At 37.1% G+C, this 24,567-nt stretch overlaps 1 protein-coding gene across 13 annotated transcripts in view; it reads right to left on the minus strand.

The window, feature by feature from the left end:
• Positions 1–24,567, minus strand: part of ZNF568 (zinc finger protein 568) — an 88,873-nt gene that overhangs the window by 33,050 nt on the left and 31,256 nt on the right. For 11 of the 13 annotated variants that reach the window (XM_064581340.1, XM_064581334.1, XM_064581332.1 and 8 more), the window contains one exon: positions 24,445–24,540. In XM_064581340.1, the coding sequence (XP_064437410.1) occupies positions 24,445–24,540 (96 nt within the window). Of the gene's footprint in view, positions 1–7,410; positions 12,820–24,444; positions 24,541–24,567 lie in introns of those variants that run through there. The other 2 variants (XM_064581343.1, XM_064581341.1) reach the window with 2 other exon arrangements.

Below are 24,567 nucleotides of genomic sequence, written 5' to 3' on the forward strand. Positions count from 1 at the left end.
GCTCGATCCCAGGACTCTGGGATCATGACCTGAGCCGAAGGCAGACGCTTAACGACTGAGCCACCCAGGCACCCCTAAATAGTTCCTTTAATAACCTCTACTCAACTTACTCAATTTGAGTGGCCATCTATTTCTTGCAAGGCCTTGACTAATACATTATTGTTAGACTAACTTTTCCTAGTTGAGAGATGTAAAATGATATTTTGCTGTGGTTTTTGAACTTGCATTTCCCCCACCCCTAATTTCATTGAACATCTCTTCATATATTTATTGATCTCAAACACTTTTTTTAAATGCGTGCTTGTTTCCTGTCAATATTCCTATTGGGTTTTTGCTTTTCTTATTGATTTTAGAAATGTTTAAAAAATATATATATTTTTGATATCAATTCTTTATCAGTTATATGTATGGCAACTGTATCTTCCTAATTTATAACTTTTCTTTTTTTTGGTTTAAAATTTAATTTGAGGGGCACCTAAGTAGCTCAGTCAGTTAAGCATCTGACTCTTGATCTCAGCTCAGGTCTTGACTGTGAGTTTATTTATTTATTTATTTATTTATTAAGATTTTATTTATATATTTGAGAGAGAGAGAGTGAGAGAGAGCACATGAGAGTGGGGAGGGTCAGAGGGAGAAGCAGACTCCCTGCCGAGCAGGGAGCCCAATGCGGGACTCGATCCCGGGACTCCAGGATCATGACCTGAGCTGAAGGCAGTCGCCCAACCAACTGAGCCACCCAGGCGCCCATTGATTGTGAGTTTAAACCATGAGTTAAGGTCATGAGTTTAAGCTCGATGTTGGGTCTACTTAAAAAAAAAATTCATTTGATGGATGACCACTTAAAATGGCCAAATATATCAGTTCTTTCATTTTTAATCAATAACTGATGTTTTATTTAAGAAATATTTCCTTACCCAATGTCTAAAAGATATTCAACTAGATTTTTTTACCAGTATTTATTTTATTTTATTTTATTAAAAGATTTTTATTTATTTATTTGAGAGAGAGAGAGGGAGAGCATAAGCAGGAGGAGGGACAGAGGGAGAGGAAGAAGCAGACTCCCCACTGAGTAGGGAGGCTGACATGGGGCTCGATCCCAGGACCCTGAGATCATGACCTGAGCTGAAGGCAGATGCTTAACCGACTGAGCCACCCCGGCACCACTTAAGTTTTATTTTGTTTTTGTTTTTTTTTTTGAAGATTTTATTTATTTGACAGAGAGAAAGGGAGCACAAGCAGGGCGAGTGGCAGGCACAGGGAGAAGCAGGTTTCCCGCTGAGTGGGGAGCCCAATGTGAGGCTCGATCCCACAACCCTGGGATCATGTCCTGAGCTGAAGGCAGATGCTTAACCAACTGAACCACCCAGGTGCCCGTTAAGTTTTATTTTTAACATTAAAATCCTTCATCTACGTGGCTTTATTTCTGTGTATTGTTGAAGGTCAGACTTGATCATTTGGCAAATAAAATACCAAATTTTCCTGCTCCACTGATTCAGCTGTTCCTTCTTTCCTCATTGGCCTGATATGTGTTCTCCATCTGTACTGGAATGGTGGCCTAGATAGACCACATTCACTGATTTCTAAAAAATATTTTATTTATTTATTTAGTTAGTTATTTAGAGAGCACATGCAAACAGGGGCAGAAGCAGAGGGAGAGAGAGAATCTCAAGCAGACTCTGTGCCAAGCAGGGAGCCTGCAGGGGAGGACCAATACCATGACCCTGAGATCATGACTGGAGCTGAAATCAAGAGTTTGAAGCCTAACCGACTGAGCCACCCAGGTACTCCCCACATTCATTGATTTTAAGATTGTTAATAAGATGTCAATTTTCATTCAAATTGATCTATAAAGGGCGCCTGGTTGGCTCAGTTGGTTAAGCAGCTGCCTTCGGCTCAGGTCATGATCCTGGAGTCCCTGGATCGAGTCCCGCATTGGGCTCCCTGCTCGGCAGGGAGTCTGCTTCTCCTTCTGACCCTCCTCCCTCTCATGCTCTCTGTCTCTCATTCTCTCTCTCTCTCAAATAAGGAAATAAAATCTTTAAAAAAAAAAAAACCAAAAAAAAAAAAAAAACCCAAAAAACCAAATTGATCTGTAAATTCAATGTACTCCCAATAAAAAATTCAGCACAATTTTTGTGGAAACTGTGGAAACCAAAATATGTGCAGAAATGCAAAGGATCCTTATAACTAAGGAAAAATGAAGAAGCTATATTACCAGATATCAAGACTGTTCTAAAGTCACAGTAAATAAGACTGTGGTTAGGTGCAAAGATAAGTAAGTGGATCAATAGAACAGAACAGAAAGTCCAGAAACAGACTGAGCATATTTAGATACCTGGTTAGAAACCACTAAAATTCAATAGTTAAAGTCAATGGTTAAAGGATGGTCTTTTCTTTCTTTCTTTCTTTCTTTCTTTTTTTTTTTTTAAAGATTTTATTTATTTGACAGAGAGAGACAGCCAGAGAGGGAACACAAGCAGGGGGAGTGGGAGAGGGAGAGGCAGGCCTCCCGCCCAGCAGGGAGCCCAATGCAGGGCTTGATCCCAGGACCCTGGGATCACGACCTGAGCTAAAGGCAGATGCCCAACGACTGAGCCACGCAGGCACCCCTCTTTTTTTTTTTTTTAAGATTTTATTTATTTATTCGAGAGAAAGAGTGAGCATGAGAGAGAGCATGAGTGGGGAGAGGGGCAGAAGGAAGGGAGAAGCAGATTCTCTGCTGAGCAGGGAGCCCGACTCAGGGCTCGATCCCAGGACTCTGGGATCATGACATGAGTTGAAGGCAGATGCTTAACCAACTGAACCACCCAGGTGCCCCACTACAGGCAAAGATTTATAAAACTGGACACAAAAAGCATTCACCATAAAAGAAAAAATATTGATAAATTAGACATCACTAAGATTTAAGAAATTCTGTTTGTTAAGAGACACCATTAAGAAAGTAAAAAATCAAGGTACTGGGAGAAAATAATGCATACATCTGACAGAGGATATGTATCCAGAACATATATCCACAGATTAATAAAGACAGACAAGCCAGTAAGTATACGGGCAATAGACTACAACAGGCACTCCACAAATGAAGATATCTAAATGGCCAACAAAATACACAAAGGTATTTCATATCATTAGTCGTCAGAAAAATGCAGTAAGTTACCACTACACTCACAAATATCTTCTTGCTATTGTTTTCATCAAAAAAGTACTCAAATAGGGTTGATGCATTGCATTTGATTATTGTCTCTCAAGTCTCTCTTAATCTAGAATATTCCTCTTTTCATGTCATTGCCTTAGTCAATTGAGTAGGTCAGTTGTACTAAAGAAAATAAGACATTTGGGACTTGCCTGATTGCTTCTTTTTGGCATTAACTTTTTTTTTTTTAAAGATTTTATTTATTTGCCAGAGAGAGAGAGAGAGCAAGCGAGCACAAGCAGAGGGAGTGACAGGCAGAGAGAGAAGCAGGCTCCCCATGGAGCAGGGAGTCCGATGCGGGACTTGATGCCAGGACCCTGGGATCATGACCTGAGCCAAAGGCAGATGCTTAACCGCCTGAGACACCCAGTGTCCCATGGCATCATTTAATTTTTCTCTACATTTTATGTATATTATTAATTGAATGAAATTAAATGTTTGATTAGATTTTTAAAAATTATTGGTTCTGTCTTTATATAACTTCAATTAGTACATAATATTTCATTGTTCTACTTTGAGGCTGAGATTGACCAGTGGTGAATCTGATCTTTCCACTTTTTTTTTTAAAGATTTTATTTATTTATTTATTTGACAGAGAGAGATACTGAGAGCAGGAACACAAGCAGGGGGAGTGGGAGAGGGAGAAGCAGGCTTCCTGTCGAGCAGGGAGCCCGATGTGGGACTCGATCCCAGGACGCTGGGATCATGACCTGAGCCGAAGGCAGACGCTTAATGACTGAGCCACCCAGGTGCCCTGATCTTTCCACTTTAAAGTTGCATTTTATGTAGGGTAACACTTTGGTATCCTAAAAATATCCATTTCTTAATCACCCTTTATTTAGGGTTTTAGCATACATTGATGCTTATTGCTTGAATGGGTTATTTTGTTGAGTTGTAAAATACTGATTTTTCTAATTCTAACATTCTTCTTACAATTATTAATTAGAATTATTCTGTATAGAACTTTTCCATATGTATTTTCCATATATATTATTTAGTTATTACTTCTATTAGGACTATTTGGTACTATGAAATAGAATTCATATGGAGAAAGCAGGATATATTTTTAATTCTTTTTTTTTAAAGATTTTATTTTATTATTTGACAGAGAGAGCATGAGCAGAGGGGCAGGGCAGAGGGCAAGGAAGAAGCAGGCTCCCTGCTTTTAACCCACTGAGCCACCCAGGTGCCCCACCTTTTTAATTCTTTCTCTTTAATTATCTTGTTTTCTTTTTTAATTTTATTTTTTATTAAAGATTTTATTTATTTATTTGACAGATAGAGACGCAGCAAGATAGGGAACATAAGCAGGGGGAGTGAGAGAGGGAGAAGCAGGCCTCCCGCCGAGCAGGGAGCCCGATGTGGGGCTCGATCCCAGGACCCTGAGATCATGACCTGAGCCAAAGGCAGACGCTTAACGACTGAGCCACCAGGCGCCCCTCTTGTTTTCAATATAAGGAGTTGATACCACTACCACTAGTGGCAAAAAATGAGTTTTGATTTCTTGCTTTCTTGCAGCATTATTTGATCTTATGGATTTTTACAAATTGCTATATTTCAATCTTCTGTAGTCATTAGTCTTTTCCTTGTTAAAATTATCTTATCTTTGGCCAGTGAGAGTCCTTTCAAGTTGACTCCTATGTCTTTTTGAATGACCCCAGTAGTCTTTGATAACTTTGTTGTTTTCCGATACACTGAGAGGTCCTATGCTTTTTGTAACAGATGTCTGGTTTAACTGCAATGTGATGAATGCAGTTTATCATTTACTGATATTTGGTTGATACTTGTTTTTTTATTGAAGTATAATTAACATACAGTGTTATATTCGTTTCAGGTGTACAATAAGATTCAACAATTCTATAGATTACTCAGTACTCATCATAACTGTACTCTTAATCCCTTTTATTTATTTCACCGTTTTCCCCACCCATATTTCTTCTGGCAACCACCAGTTTGTTCTCTGTATTTAAGAGTCTGTTTTTTGGTTTGTTTCTTTTTTTCTTCCTTTGTTTCTTAAATTACACCAGTGAAATTGATACTGAGTGGTCAACTTCCATAAATGTTTCATGTTTGCTTGGAAAGAATGTGTATTTTGACATTGCCAGCTGCATGTTGTAGATATGTACCAATAGATCAAATTTGTTAATTGTGCTGTTCATCTATAAGCCTAATAACCTTTGTCTGCTTGATCAGTCAGAGAGATTGTAAAGTCTCCCATCACTAGTCATTTTACCTCTTTACTCTTAGAATTTTACTTACTACCACTTAAACTACTCGTCAAGGTCACCAATGACTTTAACATTGCTAAGTAACTCAACGGTCAGTTTCTCAGTCTTGTCTTTATTTGACCAATTAACAAAATTTGATAAAGTTCATTATTTTCTCCTTTTTAAAACATTTTCTTCACTTTGCTTCCAATACATTACCCTCTTTGGATTTTTGTCCTAATTCCCTGGCTCCACTTTCTTGTCTCCTATGCTACTTTGTCTTTATTTCTCTGACCTCTAAATGCTGGAGTTCTCCCCACAGGTCAGTCCTTAGATCCCTTCTGATCCAGTCCATTGGCTTTAACTACAATGAATATTCTAACAACTCATGAAAGTGTATCTCTAGTCATACTTCTCCCCTGGATTCTAGATCCATTTATCACACTGTGTAGTATAGTCCTGTGCTTGGAAATCTAGGCTCTCGAAACAGCTCATCCTGAAGCTCTTCCATCTCAACAGATGGACACTGCATCTTTCAAGTTGATTAGGCCAAAAATCTTCTCTTCCTCTAATGAACCACACCAAACCTATCGGCCAAGTCTTTACAGTTTTACCTTGAAAATATCTCAAGAAATTTGCTACTTTTCAATACATCAACCACTATCACCCAGATTCAAGTGACTATTTACCTCAAGCTTCTTGATTTGTTGTTTTTTTTTTTTTTAAGATTTTATTTATTTATTTGAGAGAGAGAGAATGAGAGAGAGCACATGAGAGGGGGGAGGGTCAGAGGGAGAAGCAGACTCCCCGCCGAGCAGGGAGCCCGATGCGGGACTCGATCCAGGGACTCCAGGATCATGACCTGAGCCGAAGGCAGTCACTTAACCAACTGAGCCACCCAGGCGCCCTCAAGCTTCTTGATTTGTATCTCTGGTTCCACACTTCCTCCTCTACTCTCTATTAGATCCTATATTACAATTCCTTTAAAACATAACTCAGATTGTGTCAATTCTTTGCTTAAAGTTTTCCATTTTTTACAAAACTTAAATTCCTTCCCAGACTCATCTTCAAGGTACTACTTAATCCGGTCCTCAATCTCTTTCTAAACTTCATCACTTACTACTGTCTTCTTTCTTTACTTTGGCCATAGTGTCCTACTCCTTACCATTTCTTGAATATGTCAGGCATGCTCTCATTGCAGGGTCTTTGTTGTTGTTGTTAAGATTTTATTTATTTGCTTGAGAGAAAGATAGAGAGAAAGAGAGAGAGAGACCGCAGAGGAAGAGGGAGAAGCAGATTCCCTGCTGGGCAGAGAGCCTGATGCAGGGCTCAATCTAGGACTCCAGGATCATGACCTAAGCTGAAGGCAGACACTGAGTCACCAAGGTGCCTCGACCATTGCAGGGTCTTTGAAGTTTCTGTTCTCTATATTTAAGTGTTCTTTATCCAGATCCCTCCATGACTCATTCCCTCACCTCCTTTGCTCAAATGTCATCTTCTAGTTCCACTTTTAGTAGTGGCAAACTACCTTATTTCAGACTACCATAAAAGATAATAAACTCTAGACTACATATATTTTACACACACGTGCACACCACAATGTGAAGGCATTGGGGAACAACTAAAAACAGGCAAAAAACTGAAGGGGAGTTGACCTTTGGAAAAAAAGTATACTGTGAGACATTAATATTTATACAGATTATCACATAATGGTATTTCCCAGCCTCTGTGGCATAGGGTAGCTAAATGCAAGTAGAAAGCCACAGTCTTATTGGCCTGAGAAGTTGGAGGATGAAGTTTGAGGCTGCTAAAGTAGTTTAAAAATTAAGAGTTAAATCCCAGAAAGGAGGGAGCTACATATTCAACATCTACATAAAAATTTGGCCCAAATCTTTGACTGATGCCTGAACCTCACAAATTTGTGTAAACTCCAAACAGTCTATAGAAATCAACAGCTAGAAGACCGAAAGAAGAGCAAATATTTCAACTATTACTTTTCTGAGGGGAGAGAGATGGGATTTTAAGTCCAGCCAAGGTAACTGTTTTTAGGACAAAAGTCAACATTCTTGAGAAAATTATAACAAAGTTGAGAATCTCTACAACATATCATTCACAATGTTCAGTATACAATCAAAATTACTACATAAGCAAAAATATAGGAAAGGTGAGAAAGAATCAAGAGAAAACGTTATCAGTAGAGAATGACTCAAATATTTCAGATGTTGGCATTACAAAATAGGGTATTTTTAAACTTGTGTATGTGCATGTGTGTTAAAATATAAATAACATAAAACTTAACATTTTAACAATTTTTATGTGTACAAGTGGCATTAAATGCATTCATAATGTTATTTAATCATTACTATTTTCTCATCTGCAACAGAACTGATGTACCCACTGAACAATAACTCTCCATTTCTTCCTCCCCACCCTAGTAATCTCTATTTATTCTACTTTCTCTATGAATTTGCCTATTTTAGTTACCTCATATAAGTGGAATCATACAATTTTTCTTCATAAAAGAACATAAAAGTCTGGCTTAATTCACTTAGCATAATGATTCCAAGGTTTACGTTTACATTGCAGTATGGGTCAGAATTTCATTCTTTTGTATGGCTGAATAATATTCCATTGTATGTCTATCTCACATTTTGTTTATCCATTCATCCATTGCTGGACAATTGGATTGTTGCCATTTTTTCACTGTTCTGAATATGCTGCTATGAACACCGGTGTACAAGGATCACTTTGAGCCCCGCTTTCAATTCTTCTGGATTCTAGTTAGGTACAGAAATGCAGAATCATATGGTAATCTTAAGTTTAACGTTTTGAGGAACTGCCAAACTGTTTTCCTCAGGAGCTGTACAATTTACAGTCCTACCAACAATGCACAAGGTTTCCAATTTCTGCACATCCTCATCAAACACAGGTTTTGTTATGCAGATAACATATGAACTTTGAAAACTAATTTTTAAAAAAGAAGTCTACAAAAATTAGGTGTGCTGGCAAAATTGGACTTAGCATAAAACCTACTAAAGAAGAGACTATAAAATGACAGTACTCATTTAGATACTTAAGTTTTGGTAAATTGTTGTTTTCATGAAAATCAGTCCCTGCAATTTATAACTGTAATAAATCACTGTCAAGCTTTTTTAGATTTTTTTTTTTTTTAATTTGAGACAGAGAGAATGAAAGACAGAGAGCATGAGAGGGAGGAGGGTCAGAGGGAGAAGCAGACTCCCTGCCGAGCAGGGAGCCCGATGCGGGACTCGATCCCGGGACTCCAGGATCATGACCTGAGCCGAAGGCAGTCGCTTAACCAACTGAGCCACCCAGGCACCCAAGCTTTTTTAAAAAAGCTAATAAAAGTCAAAATTGATACAGTCATGCTTATATATCACAACTGTAGTTTGAGATTTTGTTTTGTGAAATCACCTTCAAACAAATTTAGTTAACATTTAAACATTCATTGCTAAAGTTCCCTTTTGATCAATAGCCCTAATTCTAATCTCCTTTTTATAAAGGCACTAATGGTTTTCTGTATATCAAGTAATATTGCAGAGATGCTGTAATAAAACATTACCTGAAGTAAGGGTTTGTTCATATATCATTATAGAGAATGAGATCCTTTTAGAGGAACTCTGTTATTACTGCTCAGAGTCTGAGACCACTACCACTTCCAACCAAAATGAGATAGGTCATATAAATTAAGGGTTGTAAAAGGAATAATATGATCTGTAGGTTTAAAGTGAAGCTATGTTACAAAATTGCTTATGGCCATCTCAAGAAAATAAAAGGCTTTCTCGTTTCAAAATGTAATGATTAACAAATGATATTAATGTCTATCCTGGTTGTATGGAAACTTACAGGGCAAGAAAACTAATGTCACGTAGTCAGTTTCTCAGGAAAATCTTATTCTCTCCACAATGACTCTAAATACATTACTAATTAGTTAGTTATGAATCCAACAAATCTATTGCCAAATAATGTGAGACACACTGAGAGAGTAGGGATCATTAGTAGACCATGATGCCCTAAAATGGTAAATAAAATCATACTTGATGTATCACACTGCCATCTGATTTTCAAATTCTTGATAATTACATATTTACTTAAATCTAAGACATAATTGGTTGAAAGATGAATATGTATTTTAGAAATGTTAAAATGTAAGAAGTATAAGATTCATAAAGTATGCTAATTTCATATTACATACAGTAAATAGGACTATTACTTCTAATTACTAATTTTCTGGAAATATATTTGATAAAATAGTTCAGGATCTGATAGGGCATATGGATCCATCATAATATTCTTTCTATGGGCACAGGCTTCCCCTAGCCCATAAATTCTAAGAAATAACTACAAAAAACACCATAAGACATGACATCCATATTGCCACTGTATATCATTAAGATTTTATATGCTATCAATCTTCCTTTTTAAGGCATAAAAATTACAAATAAAGCTAAAGCCCCCTTTGATCAACACCTTCAAACCTAATCTCTTGCCAGAGACAATACTAACAATAATTTGGTATGTACCCTTCCAGTCCATTTTATTTTATTTTATTTTAAATTTTATTATTACTATTTTTTAAAGATTTTATTTATTTATATGACAGAGAGAGACACAGTGAGAGAGGGAACACAAGCAGGGGGAGTGGGAGAGGGAGAAGCAGGCTTCCCGTGGAGCAAGGGAGCCCGATGTGGGGCTCGATCCCAGGACCCTGGGATCATGTCCTGAGCCGAAGGCAGGTGCCTAACGACTGAGCCACCCAGGTGCCCCTCCAGTCCATTTTAAATACATACATATTTCAATAATAAAAACAGAGTACTGTTCTTTATGATTTAATTTCAATTTACATGAATGTCATTCATTATACAATGTTTCATTCAGGGATCTTGATTTTTTTTCACTCTACACTGTTTTACATAACTATCCATGTTACAAAATACAGATCTACTCTATTACTTTTAACTGCTGTATACTACTCCATTATTTGACTATATCACACTTTATTTACCCATTACCCCATCAATAATTAGCTTGTTTTCAATTCATATATATATTTCTTATGGGTATTTGTGAGTTTCTTTAGAATGAATATACAGAAATGGAACTACAGGGTCCTTTTGTCTTTTAAGAAATGCTTCCCTGCCTCAAAGTCATACAACATCCTGTATTTCCTTCCCAGAACTTCAGTTTGGCTTTTCACATTCCAGTTCAAATCCTTTGGAATTCTGTTTCTTTATATGTTGTAAGGTTGCATGTAGTTATTTTTTCCCTACTATGGAGAACCAAATACTCCAACAAATTTCATTGGCTGTCACTTCTCTACTGATTTATGATATCATGTCTAATATATACCAAATTCACGTATATTCACTGATTTATTTCTAGGCATTCTATTCTGTAATATCTGTTTATTTACCTATTCATGCTCCAATACCACATACTATTTAATGACCATAACTTTTGTGTAGTATACGGTAGAAGATGTGTCCTCTCTCTTCTTTTTCAAAATTGCCTCGGCAATCCAGGTATTTCCATTTCACATGAATTTTAGAATCATTTTGTAAAGATCCTAGAAAATTCGTATTAGATGTTTGGAACTATATTAGGTCTATAGATTAATTCTGGGAGAATTGACATTTTTATGATATTGGGTTTTTCCATCTGCATTTATGATATTTCTCTCGATTTATTCAAGTCTTATGCCCTTCAGTGAAGCTTTACAGTTTTTCCATAAAGATATTGTTCATTTTTTTAAGTTTACACCAATATGTTTCAAAAGTAAAGCATGGGTTGAATTTAAGAAAAGGCCTTCCCTCATTTAGTACACTCGGTGTTTCTCACCTGTATGCCCTCTCTTATGTATAGAAAGGGATGCTCTTTGAGAGAATGCTTTCCCACATTCATTACATTCAAAAGGTTTCTCACCAGTATGACTTCTCATATGTATAATAAGTAATGAGCATTGAGAGAAGGCCTTTCCACACTTATTACATTCATACGGTTTCTCCCCTGTATGACTTCTCACATGAAGAGTAAGGGATGAGATTCGAGAGAAGGCTTTACCACATTCATTACATTTAAATGGTTTTTCTCCAGTATGAATTTTTTCATGCTCAAGGAGATTTTGTCTCTGACTGAAAGCTTTTCCACATTGATTACAATGATAGGGTTTCTCTCCAGTATGAATTTTCTCATGTTCGGTGAGATTTGATTTCTGACTAAAGGCTTTCCCACATACTGTACATGCATAAGGTTTCTCACCAGTATGAATTCTCTGGTGTCTAATGAGGTTTGACATCTGAATAAAAGCTTTCCCACATTCATTACATTCATATGGTTTCTCTCCAGTATGAATTTTCTGATGTGTAATGAGATTTTCTTTCCTGCTGAAGGCTTTTCCACACTCATTACATTCATAGGGTTTCTCAGCTGTATGATTTCTCATATGTACAGTAAGGGATGAACTTTGAGAGAACGCTTTCCCACATTCACTACACACATAGGGCTTCTCACCTGTATGACTTCTCATATGTATAATAAACACTGAGCATTGAGAGAAGGCTTTTCCACATTTATTACATTTATAGGGTTTCTCCCCTGTGTGACTTCTCATGTGTAGAGTAACAGATGACATTCGAGAAAAGGCTCTACCACATTCATTACATGCATAAGGTTTCTCCCCAGTATGAATTTTCTCATGCTCAATAAGGTTTTGCTTCTGGCTGAAGGATTTTCCACATTCTTTACATTCATAGGGTTTTTCTCCAGTATGAATTCTCTCATGTTCAATGAGATTTGATTTTTGACTGAAGGCTTTCCAACAATCCTTACATGCATAAGGTTTCTCCCCCGTATGAATTCTCTGGTGTCTAATAAGGTTTGACATCTGAATGAAAGCTTTTCCACATTCATTACATTTATATGGTTTTTCCCCAGTATGAATTTTTTGATGTGTGATAAGATTTTCCTTCCTGCTGAAAGCTTTTCCACATTCCTTACATTCATAGGGTTTCTCTCCAGCATGAATTCTCTCATGTCTGATGAGGTCAAATTTATGACTGAAGTCTTGTCCACACTGATTACACTTAAAGGGGGTTAGAACATGGGATGAGCAATGGTAAAAAGGCTTCCCGTACTTACTATATTCATAGTTTTTCTCTCTTACACAGTTCTTCTCATAACTAAGTAAATCTAAATTATGTTCCAAACCCTTATCAAGTGAGTCACATTCAAAGAAGTTTTGTCTTGAAGTAAGAATATCTGAGCTCAAAGGAAATATTTTTGTAACTCTTTTACATTCAATGACATTTTCCTTAATCAGAGTTTTCTTGGAGATGGATGTGACTTTCCTCACAAGTGTTTCCTGTTGCTTCTTGATCTGTTCATCAACTTCCCAAACTTCTAAAATGGAGGACCAAAAATTATTACTTTTGAATTTTTCTGCTACTACACTATTAATAACATTTCAGAAATTTGCTCCTATGGAGTTGATTTTTTATGTTGACTCTAGTCTCCCAATATGAAAAAATCCAAACTGCAAATTACCCTAGTTTCTAAGTTTTAAGAGGTTAACTCCTATAAAATATTATGGAGAGAAAACTGACATTGATAGGCCTAAGTAGCTTCGACTGCTTTTAAAAGTATGCATATACAATGCAGAAATCAGTAACATGAACAGAATAATTAAGATGAAAGGGTGACGATACAAATGACTGGATAGGGAGTCAAAATGACCAGAGGATAAAATTAACATTTGTGGTTAAACACAGTGGATTGAATGTATATGTTTATTTCTTCTCCTCCCTAAAATTCCATTAAAATGACAGTAAAAAAATAAAAGGTCAAATCCACAAGAACAAAGGAATAAGAGTGTAAAGAAGGGTAAACAAGAGATTTCAACAAAAGAAGGGAGATGAAAGGCATATAGGGAACTGTTAACTAATGGCAGAGCTAAGAAGTTAAAAGTACTGCAAAGATACAAATGTCAAGCAACAAAGTGATTTAGCCACAAAACACTGGAAAAGCTAACAAATTAGAGAATTCGGGACTTAAAAGGTAGAGAGATGTCTGAAGAGGATTAATTTAAAGTCTGAATAGGGAACACTTACACTCCCTGAGGCAAGTATTATGGATTTGCTTAAGTAACATGTTTCCAACCTCATCCTATGTTTTTCCATCCTGCAAAGAGTGAGTTATAACTGTATTTCCTGGACACACTTGCATGTAGGGCTCTGGATGTGATTTAGATTAATCATACAACATTTTAATTCAGAAATGAATTAAAATTAGAAATAAAACAGGCATTTTACCTAAATACTACAACAGAAGTGGTAAGGTTCTGAAGCTCATGGTTATAGAGGCATTTCCCTGGTTCAATCAGAAACCATTTCTTTTTTTTTTTTTTTTAAGATTTTATTTATTTATTTGAGAGAGAGAAAGAGCACAAGCAGGGGGTGGGGGCCAGTAGAGAGAGAAGCAGACTCCCTGCTGAGCAGGGAGCCTGATGTAGGACTCGATTCCAGGACCCTGAGATCATGACCTGAACCTAAGGCAGATGCATAACTGACTGAGCCACCCAGGTGCCCCTCATTTTTTTTTTTTTTTTTTTAAAGTAAGCTCTACTCCCAATGTGGGGCTTGAACTCACAACCCTGAGATCAAAAGTTGCATGCTCCACCAACTGAGCCAGCCAGGTGCCCCATCAGAAGCAATTTCTTGATCATAGTGGGAAAAGGAACTCACTTAGCAGTTGACTTCTCTGATATGACGTTGAGATTCATTCCTAAAAGCTTATCCTATAGTTGGTCCTTCAGTCCTCCCAAAGGTTCTCTAGGACATTTAATACCTTCATATAAATTCCTTCCTTCTTAAATTAGCTGTTAATAAGCTCTTTTCTCTGTAACTGCATCTTCACCAATACCTCCCCACCCCCCACACAACCCACACAGGAAGTGGCCATGTATCCACAACCTGAGCAGGAAAAAGAAAGCTTACTCTCTAGAGAAAAATGAACTATATAGCCTCTAGACTTAGGAACAAATGAAGCTTATGTAAAGGAAGCCTCATACTAAAAACCTAGGAATTATGTAAACTTGTCGATATTGAATGGTAACATTTCCAATCCCTTTCTGTTGCTTGCCCCATGAAAGCTGGCATTTACCTCCAGGTAGGAGTTGAGAAGATTAAAAACAAAAGATCCACAGAACTAGAATTCTAGAACTGGCATTTGCAACTCAACAAAAAACTCCTAGGTTCTATTCAAAAAGCACCAAAAATTTGTTAGATGTTTAGAATTTCTTTTTTATCCTTTCATGCACCAAAATAAGGAAAATTAGTGACACTGATGAATTCCCTATTTAAACAAAGATTTGAAAGTCTCATTACAATTAAAAATATATAGAAAACAAAGCAAACAGAAAAATTAGGTAGTAACTCCAGGAATGACAAAAATCTATGTAAGGATATATAATTAATAGTCATTTCTTGGCTCAGTATAACAGTATATCAACTAAAAGAACAAAGTAAGCAGTGAAAAGCAATTTAGCCAAAAACTGTGATACAGGGCGCCTGGGTGGCTCAGTCGGTTAAGCGACTGCCTTCGGCTCAGGTCATGATCCTGGAGTCCCGGGATCGAGTCCCGCATCAGGCTCCCTGCTCAGCGGGGAGTCTGCTTCTCCCTCTGACCCTCCTCCCTCTCATGCTCTCTGTCTCTCATTCTCTCTGTCTCAAATAAATAAATAAAATCTTTAAAAACAAAACAAAACTGTGATACAGCTATATCCAGAAAAAAGGAAAGGGGAAGTGGTGGTGGTGGTGTAAGAGTACTAAACCTCATCTTTTATTAATATCAAGTTGATAATAATTAGAAATTACCAAATAACAGCATATTCAGAGAAGACTAGCTTCCATCCTATCCCTGAAACACTGATTCCTCCTCTACTGCCTGACAGGTAAGCATTTTCATTAATTTGGGGGTTATTCTTATATTCTTTTAAAATACATATATTAAATATATACATATTTACATATGTACATATACATATGCCATATATATATCCATACACATATGCCTCTCCCACTCTTTATAAAAAAGGTCGCATATTCTAAATGCTGCTCTGCACATTGACTTTTTCCATTTATATATCCTGAATGGAAGCATGACATTGCTGACTTGTTTTATAGTTTTGACATTGGAATCATGTAAATGTTTTACATAACAACAAAAAAACTTAAATCAAAAGAGGAGGAAAAAAGCCAAAATAGCTCTTAAAAATTAAAAACAAATGGAAAAGAGTAAATCTATATATGAAGTTAGGGCCATAATCACTTCAAGTGACTTTAAACACCGTAGTCTGACTATACCCTAAGGGAGAAAAAAAAACAACCAAAGAAATCTTAAACTACATTCGGTAGTCCTTTTCTTTTCTTTTTTTTTTTTTGTTTTTGTTTTAAGATTTATTTATTTATTTTAGAGAGAGAGCGCTCACTCACGTGCACAGGGGAGGGGCAAAGGGAGAGGGAGAGAGAATCTCAAGCAGACTCTACGCTGAGTGCGGAGCCCACATAGGGTTCCATCTCACAACCCTGAGATCACCACCTGAGCTGAAACCAAGAGTGGGCTGCTTAACCGACTGTGCCACGCGGGCACCCCAGTAGTCTTTTTCATTATTAGTAATATTGGTATTGTTGTTTGGAACTAATATATATATAGAGAGAGAGAGAGAGAGAGAGGGAGGGAGGGGGAGAGAGCTATCAGTTTAGCTATCAGTTTTATCCCCATGCAAGTGGGGAGAAAGGGGATTGGTGCTCCCAGCACCGAATAGATAGAGGCCACAGAGGCTGCTAAACATTCTACACCCTACATAAACATCCTACAATGCACAGGATAGTCCCCTACAGCAAAGAATTATCTGGCCCAAAATGTCAGCAATGCCAAAGTTGAGAAATATATATGGATTAAGCAAATAAATATTTTAATGCAAAAAGGAGCTGAGATTTTCAGTATAAAAGACACAAAAACAAAACAAAAAAGGTAAGAATAACCCTACACTCTTTAATTTGAATTGGATGTATGAGTATAAATATGTACATTTTTTTCTTTCTAAAAAGTGCATTTTTCTAGCCTTGTCCACTTACAAGCTCTATAAGCAATGACAACCTAGTACTAATGAGCAACTATTGTGCCCACATTGTGGTCTCCAAATCATTTCCCACTAAAGGAAGCAGGGGTTTTAGAAAAGTAGCTATTTTATGTCTGGAGCAGGAAATTTATAAAATTAGCCAAAGAATCCTCTGGCTAGTGATATGACAATTTGAGCATTAAATTTGTTAATAATATGGGCTTATTAATAAATAACACATATAAAATATATTTAAAACATAATTTATAGGGCACCTGGGTGGCTCAGTTGTTAAGTGTCTGCCTTCAGCTCAGGTCATGATCCCAGAGTCCTGGGATCGAGCCCTGCATCAGGCTCCCTGCTCGGCGGGAAGCCTGCTTCTCCCTCTCCCACTCCCCCGCTTGTGTTCCCTCTCTCGCTGTGTCTCTCCCTGTCCAATAAATAAATAGAATCTTTTTTTTTTAAAGATTTTATTTATTTGAGAGAGAGAGAATGAGAGAGAGAGAGCACATGAGAGGGGGGAGGGTCAGAGGGAGAAGCAGACTCCCTGCTGAGCAGGGAGCCCGATGCGGGACTCGATCCAGGGACTCCAGGATCATGACCTGAGCCGAAGGCAGTCACTTAACCAACTGAGCCACCCAGGCACCCATAAATAAAATCTTTAAAAAAAAAAAAAAAGAAACATAATTTATATATTTTGTAAATATATAAACATTTTTAAATGTTTTCCATATATATCATTTATATACACTGAATAATATGTTATTTATTTTGATGCTCATTACATAAATTTATAATGATTTAACTTGGCAAACTAGAGAATGCTAGGACACCAATCATTATTCTCAAAGTTTTTGAAGGGGGGGCGCCTAGGTGGCTCTGTCAGTTAAACATCTAACTCTTGGTCTCAGCTCAGGTCTTGATCTCAGGGTTCTGAGTTCAAGCCTAATGTTGGGGTCCATGCTGAGCATGGAGACTACTTTAAAAAAAAAGTTTTTGAAGGAAAGGAGTCAAGTATTTCTCTTTCCTGCCCTGTAAAAACTATATTTCAGGGTAATCAAACAGTTATTGACAGAGTTGTTCTTGTTTTTTTTTAAGTTATCTCTACATCCAATGTGGGACTCGAACTCACAACCCCAAAATCAAGAGTTGCACACTCCACTGACGGAGCCAGCCAGGCGCCCCTTGAGTTCTTATTTATGGGAGAATTTCAGCTAATAAAAGCAGAAGAAACCTCTAATAAAAGAATGGATCTAGCCAAAGATTATCAATGGCTGTTAAAAGCCTTAGTGAAAAGTTAATATGAATCTTTAAAACAGATGGATTCTGATTCACAACACATGAATCTATTCACTAATTTTTTAAAGATTTTATTTATTTATTTTGAGAGAGAAAGAGTGAGAGCGGGGGGGGGGCAGAGGGAGAGGAGAGAGAGAATCTCAAACAGACTCCATGCTGAGTGTGGAGCCCCATGTGGGGCTCAATCCTACGACCATGATATCATGACCTGAGCTGAAATCAAGAGTCAGACGCTTTATTGACTGAGCCACCCAGGTGCCCCTCTACTCATCAATCTTAATATAAACGTGGGATAAACCAATCTGATAAGATGCAGTACGATGCACACAGCTCCATCAATGAAGTATCCTTGCTAAAGAACTGAACTTGAATACAATAAGGCCAGATTATAGGAAAAATGGAATAAAGGAGTATGTAAAACACCATGAGGAAGCAAACTGCCAAATCCAATATGTGGGACATTCTAGAGCAGGGGTTGGCAAAAAATAGTGATAACCTGTTTCTGTGCAGCCTGTGAGCTAAGAATGTTTTTTTACATTTTTAAAGGGTTGTTGAGAGATAGAATATGAGACAGAGACTTTATCCAGCCCACAAAGCCTATTTATTATCTGGCCTTCTAAAGAGAAAAATTGCTGACCCTTGTTCTAAAAGACAAATGACCTGGATTCTACACAAATAAAATGTGTGGGGAAAAAATGGGTTGGGTGGGAAGGGCAGGGGGAGAAACTCTTAAGAATTAAAGCAGACCTAAGAGATATGTCAACCAAATGCAATGTGCTAATCTTTATTTAGATCCTGATTCAAATAAACCAACCATAAAAATATATTCTTGAGACAACTGAGGAAATAGGAACAGAGACTAAATATCAGATGATAGTACGAAATTACAATTAATGTTATTAGGTGTGATAATAATATGTGGTTATTTAAATAATTTCACCTGTTAGAGATATATACAATGGTATTCAAAGGTGAAATGTAAAAGAGTTCAGCAAACAAAACCAAAACAAAACTGGGGCAGACAGATAAACAAGTCTGGCAAAATGTTGATCACTGTTGAAGTTAAGTAATAAATACAATGAGGATTCCTTATACTCTATTTTTGTATGTTTGAAAATGACTGTAATAAAATTTTTTATTTTATTTTTTTAAAGATTTTATTTATTTATGTGACAGACAGAGACACAGCGAGAGAGGGAACACAAGCAGGGGGAGTGGGAGACGGAGAAGCAGGCTTCCCACCAAGCAGGGAGCCCAATGTGGGGCTTGATCCCAGGACCCTGGGATCATGACCTGAGCCGAAGGCAGACGCTTAACGACTGAGCCACCCAGGCACCCCTATAATAAAAATTTTTAAAGTATTTATTTAGAAATAAAGATCAATACTAAAAGAAATAGCTAAGTAAGTTGAAATGAAAATAATTGCCTAAATGAAGTAAAATGTGAGGTTAGAAGAAGGGACTGTCATAAGCCTTGTATTTCTATGATTTTTAAAAAGAAGTACATGTATTTGAGAAAAATTAAAAATATATATTAAAAAGGAAAGAAATACTATAAAAGGAAAATGATAACAGTAACATTAGGTTACAGAAGCAAATTATAACCCAATTCTTACTACTTTTGCCTAGATTAACTGCTATATGATCCTAGGAAGTTTAGCTCTTGTCTATTCTGCAGACGAAAGGCAAATTAATTTTCATAAGTTTTAATTCCCTTATTTCTGTATAAAAACACTTGAAGCTTAGGCTGTCCAAACTAAATCCAGCCCCAAATTGGTAGTAACAATGGCAACAGCTTCAACTTTCCATCTAATTGCAAGTCATTCTCTTATGTGCTTAAAGAACAAGGCATATAAGTAAGCATCCAATGAAAAGATCACAAGGCAAGTCATCTTTGTTCAAGATCTGATTCACTGCATTGTTCTAATAGCAGGTACTATCATTTTATCCTATGTTCATTTTTCCATGCTGAAACTGTCCTTACCAGCAAATCCTGTTGTGTTTTGCTTTTGTTCTTTCTTCATGGCTGACATACTGTTACGCAAAATGATACTATTCTTTCCTACATTATTAGCTCTATAATGGTTTCGCTAGGTTCAACTATGGGTAACTTAAAATTCAGATAATTAGACATTTTTTAATCTTTATATTCAGTTATCTTCTAAGTCCCAGCCTATAAACTACTGTTGTAACCTGCCACCATACATAAAGCAAAACTATAGCTATAGTTCAGTGATTAAAAAAGGGAAAAAAATCTTTTAAAAAAATTAAAAAGGGAAAAAATTGAACTAAATTACCAACAAAGTTTTAAAAATACAAAAGAGGGCATGAAGGTTGGCAAAGTTCAGACTTCTCTGACTCTACACTAGATAACCCATCCTCTATTTCATAATCCTTTAAGGTCTCCCCTTTTCCAATCAAGCTATGCTTCAAATTTTACCCCATGAACATGTCATGGTAATTTTCCTCTCAAAACTTTTATGTTTTGCTTTTTTTAATATTATCTTTTTCTCATTTTTATTTATTTTTTTTAGAGAGAGAGAGTCGCGCGTGCGAGTGGGGGTGGAGGAGGAGAGGGAGAGAGAGAGAATGTTAAGCGGGCTCCACGCCCAGTGGAGAGCCCAAGCAGCTCAATGCAGGGCTCCATCTCATGACCCTGAGATCATGACCTGAGCTGAAATCAAGTCGGACACTCAACCAACTGAGCCACCCAGGCACCCCAAATAAATATTTTAAAACAACAAAAGCAATAAGAAGCATCTCTCCCAATATAGCTCTACATCAATCAATTCATGAATCATTACATGACGAATAAGATAGTCTTTCTTTTGGTGGATTAAGCCTCAGAAATCAAGTATGAAAACACATATAAGCAGTATGTTTTAAGACTTCATATCATTCTGGTAAACATAAACTAGAAAGTTAGCTCAAAGATGAGGGGAGATCTATAATGGCTAGAAGTGTTGGGGACTGTTTATAAGAAATCGAACTCCAAGTTAAATAACAGAACCACAATAGGTAAGAACCCTCATAATTAAAGGCAAAGATGAGAAGAGTTTCCAAATATTGGAGACATTAAATGTTGCCATTTCTGTAGTTAAATACTGATTTAAAGGCATGAACACACCTATGTCATGAAGGTACATAAAGGAAAAAGGATCTATATGTAATTTAGAATGGCTCTGGATAATGCCCAGTAAGGGCTGAAAGAAGAAGTCATATATAAGACATTTCCTAAAGGAACAGGAAATAAACAATAAACGGGAACTGAGGGGATATCAGAATCTTTTAGAGAAGAGCAAAAGGAAAGACATTTCCAAAAAGGGTGATCCATGGGATCAAATATAGCATAGAAAACTTCCTGTTTCAAAATGGTCGAATTAAACATCTCTGTGTCCTGTCCTCTTTCTGTAAAAGTGAAGAAGAAAACAAAAAGAAAATACATCTTCAGTGAAACTAAAAGGAAGCTAAACTCCAATTCCAGAAAATAAAGACCAGAGGATAGATTGGACTAGGTAGGAAAGAAACTTGGAGATAGTGGCTGTTCTTTCTTATCTCAGACAGCACAGTGAACAGAGTTCCTCTGAATAGAAGGCACACTCTGTGTGCAGAATGAACTAATTATTTTTTGCAACAGTGTGATCCAGATGTGTTGAAACTGGTGGCAGGAACATAATGGTCTTCATCTGGCCCTATCAAATGGTAGGGAAGACAGGACTAAATAAGAAGATGCAAACAGCCATTATTCTTATATAAGCAGTCTGTTGACATAGGAGAGTAGAAGGGATACTGCACGCTAGAGGAAGCATGCAACTGATAATCTCTGATTTGGAAGAAGTAAAGGGCAAACCAACTCTCAATACAAAACCCTGAATGATAAAGGAAGCTGATATGAGTGATAAGGGTTTCCCATTCACTCAGAGCATTTTTCCGGACAACCTTCAACACTCTTCTGTAAATAATTGGTCCAGCAAGAAATAACCTCACTTAAAGATGAGTAATGGTGATTGTAAAAGGAATCTGCATCAGCAATATGCGATAATGCTAATTAGAACCAAAAAACATGAATATACAAGTTGAAATGAAAAACCGACAGTGATTGATTAATAGGCCTCAAAAGTTCTAAAGCTTTTTTTTTTTTTTAAAGATTTATTTATTTATTTGAGAGAGCGAGAATGAGAGAGAGTACATGAGAGGGGAGAGGGTCAGAGGGAGAAGCAGGCGTCTTCGCTGAGCAGGGAGCCCGATGCGGGACTTGATCCCGAGACTCCAGGATCATGACCTGAGCCGAAGGCAGTCGCTTAACCAACTGAGCCACCCAGGTGCCCAAAAGTTCTAAAGCTTTAAAGAAAAAGAAACCTGGAGCGCCTGGGGGGCTCAGTCATTGAGCATCTGCCTTCGGCTCGGGTCATGATTCCAGGGTCCTGGGATCGAGCCCCGCATCGGGCTCCCTGCTTGGCGGGAAGCCTGCTTCTCCCTCTCCCATTCCCCCTGCTTGTGTTCCCTCTCTCGCTGTGTCTCTCTCTGTCAAATAAATAATAAAATCTTAAAAATAAAAAAAAAAGAAAAAGAAACCTATGGGCATCCAAGGCAAACAAATCAAGTCACCTATGAGGGGAACCAATCAGACTTCAGATGTCTCCTAGCAATATTCAAAGCCAGGAGATAGTAGAGGATTATTTAAAGTCTTCAGAGAACTGTCTACAAAACAAACAAACAAACAAAAAACTATCTAGGAAAAAAAGTATGACTCAAGAATTTTATACACAGCCAAATAATAAAGGGTAAGAAAAAAAGATATTTTCTTATGGGCAAAAACTCAAGGACTCTAGTTCCCAATAAATTATAAGTTCCATGAGGACAGGACTTTGTTTTGTATACTGTTATATGCTCATGCCCAAAATAGTATTTTATCTTTATTGTTAGAAATATAAATGTGGTTTTCTTTCCTTCACACCTTCTACTTGGTTGTTGAAGTATATATGAAAGCTATTGATTTTTATTTGTTAATTTGATATTCTACCATCTCACTGGATTCTTTTACTGTTTGTTATACTTTTTCAGTTGATTCTCTTGTGTTTTTCAGGGATACAATTTTATCTTAAAGATGAGTTTATAGATTCCTTTCCAATGACAGAAAGCACAGTGCTGAAAGCACAGACAGAAAGTACAGTACTTATTTTTTTCTCTTATCTAATACTTTGGTATAAACTTAAGAAATATACAAAAGCTATAAAGGGAAAACTTGGAAAGCATTTATGAAGGATACAAAGTAGATCTGAACAAAGACAGAACATGTTCTTTAATAGAAAATCTCAACATTCTAAAGATGTCAAATCTCCAAAAGTTGACTTATATACCTAATACATTCCCAATAAAAAGTCCAATAGGTTTTTCTCTGGAAATAGAGAGTTGTATCTAACATTCATATGGTAAAATAATAATCAAGAAGAGCCAGCACAACTCTGAGAAAGAATGTATGCAACTGGGAAAGAAAGGGACTCTGTGTTAAGGACAAGAGGGAGACTTACTTTTCAATGTATCTTTTGGATTATTTATGTTCTTTAACCAAGTGTATATATATTTTTTTTTGAGAGAGAGCAATATATATATTGAAATACATATATATTTTAGAGAGAGACAGCAAGCAGGTGGGGGAGGAGCAGAGGGAAAGGGAGAGAGAGAATCCCAAGCAGTCTCCATACCCAGCGTGGAGCCCAACCTAGGGCTCGATCTCATGACTCTGAGATCATGACCAGAGCCAAAATTAAGAACAACCGGATGCTTAATGGACTGAGTCACCCAGGCGCACTGAAGTGTGCATATTTACATTTTTAAAAAATTAACATAATGGGAGGTGGGAATAAGTAGGAATAGGGCACCAATTTCTAAGGCAGAAACTTAAAGCTACATGGGATTATGAGGGTTGTGAAGTAAAATGGGACTTGTGAGTACTGTTATAGAATATATGTCTATAGCTTTTCTTTTTTTTTTTTAAAGATTTTATTTATTTATTTGAGAGAGAGAGAGAATGAGAGACAGACAGCATGAGAGGGAGGAGGGTCAGAGGGAGAAGCAGACTCCCTGCCAAGCAGGAAGCCCGATGCAGGACTCGATCTCGGGACTCCAGGATCATGACCTGAGCCGAAGGCAGTTGCTTAACCAACTGAGCCACCCAGGCACCCTGTCTATAGCTTTTCAAAATGGAAAGAAATTGAAAGGAATCTAAGTGTGAAACAAATATACTTTTAAAATACTACACATCCATGAAATGCTGAATACATAAGGAATTAGAACTAAAACTATGAATACTAAGGAAAAAGAGAGCTTAAAGATCATAGAGAGGGACAATAATCCTGAAACTGAGGCCATAAATGAATTAGAGAAGGTTGGCATCCTGAAATCTGATGGAACTACCAGCCCTCTAAAATTTGGAAAAGGAAGAAGAAAGTATCTGGAAATGTCAAAGTAATCCAATCCATTCATACTATTTGTCACCCTAGAACACTAGGGCTTTTAAGAAAATCTTGGAAAATGTGAAATGGTATCAACCACATGAACAACTGTCATGTGGCTTTCTCATTCAGAGCTGCCTTTTTACTTATTCACCTGGACAGTGCCTCCCAAGCATTTCTTCCTCTACCACCCATGGCTCCTCTTCCTGCTCCAACTTGAAGATCACATCTGGTTTGGTGACTTGATAACCTATTACAGGAAACAGCAAAGGACTTG

Source organism: Mirounga angustirostris, unplaced genomic scaffold, assembly GCF_029215605.1.
Source record: "Mirounga angustirostris isolate CCGP_5_RB_7025 unplaced genomic scaffold, mMirAng1.0.hap1 SCAF_16, whole genome shotgun sequence".
NCBI classification, from domain to species: domain Eukaryota; kingdom Metazoa; phylum Chordata; class Mammalia; order Carnivora; family Phocidae; genus Mirounga; species Mirounga angustirostris.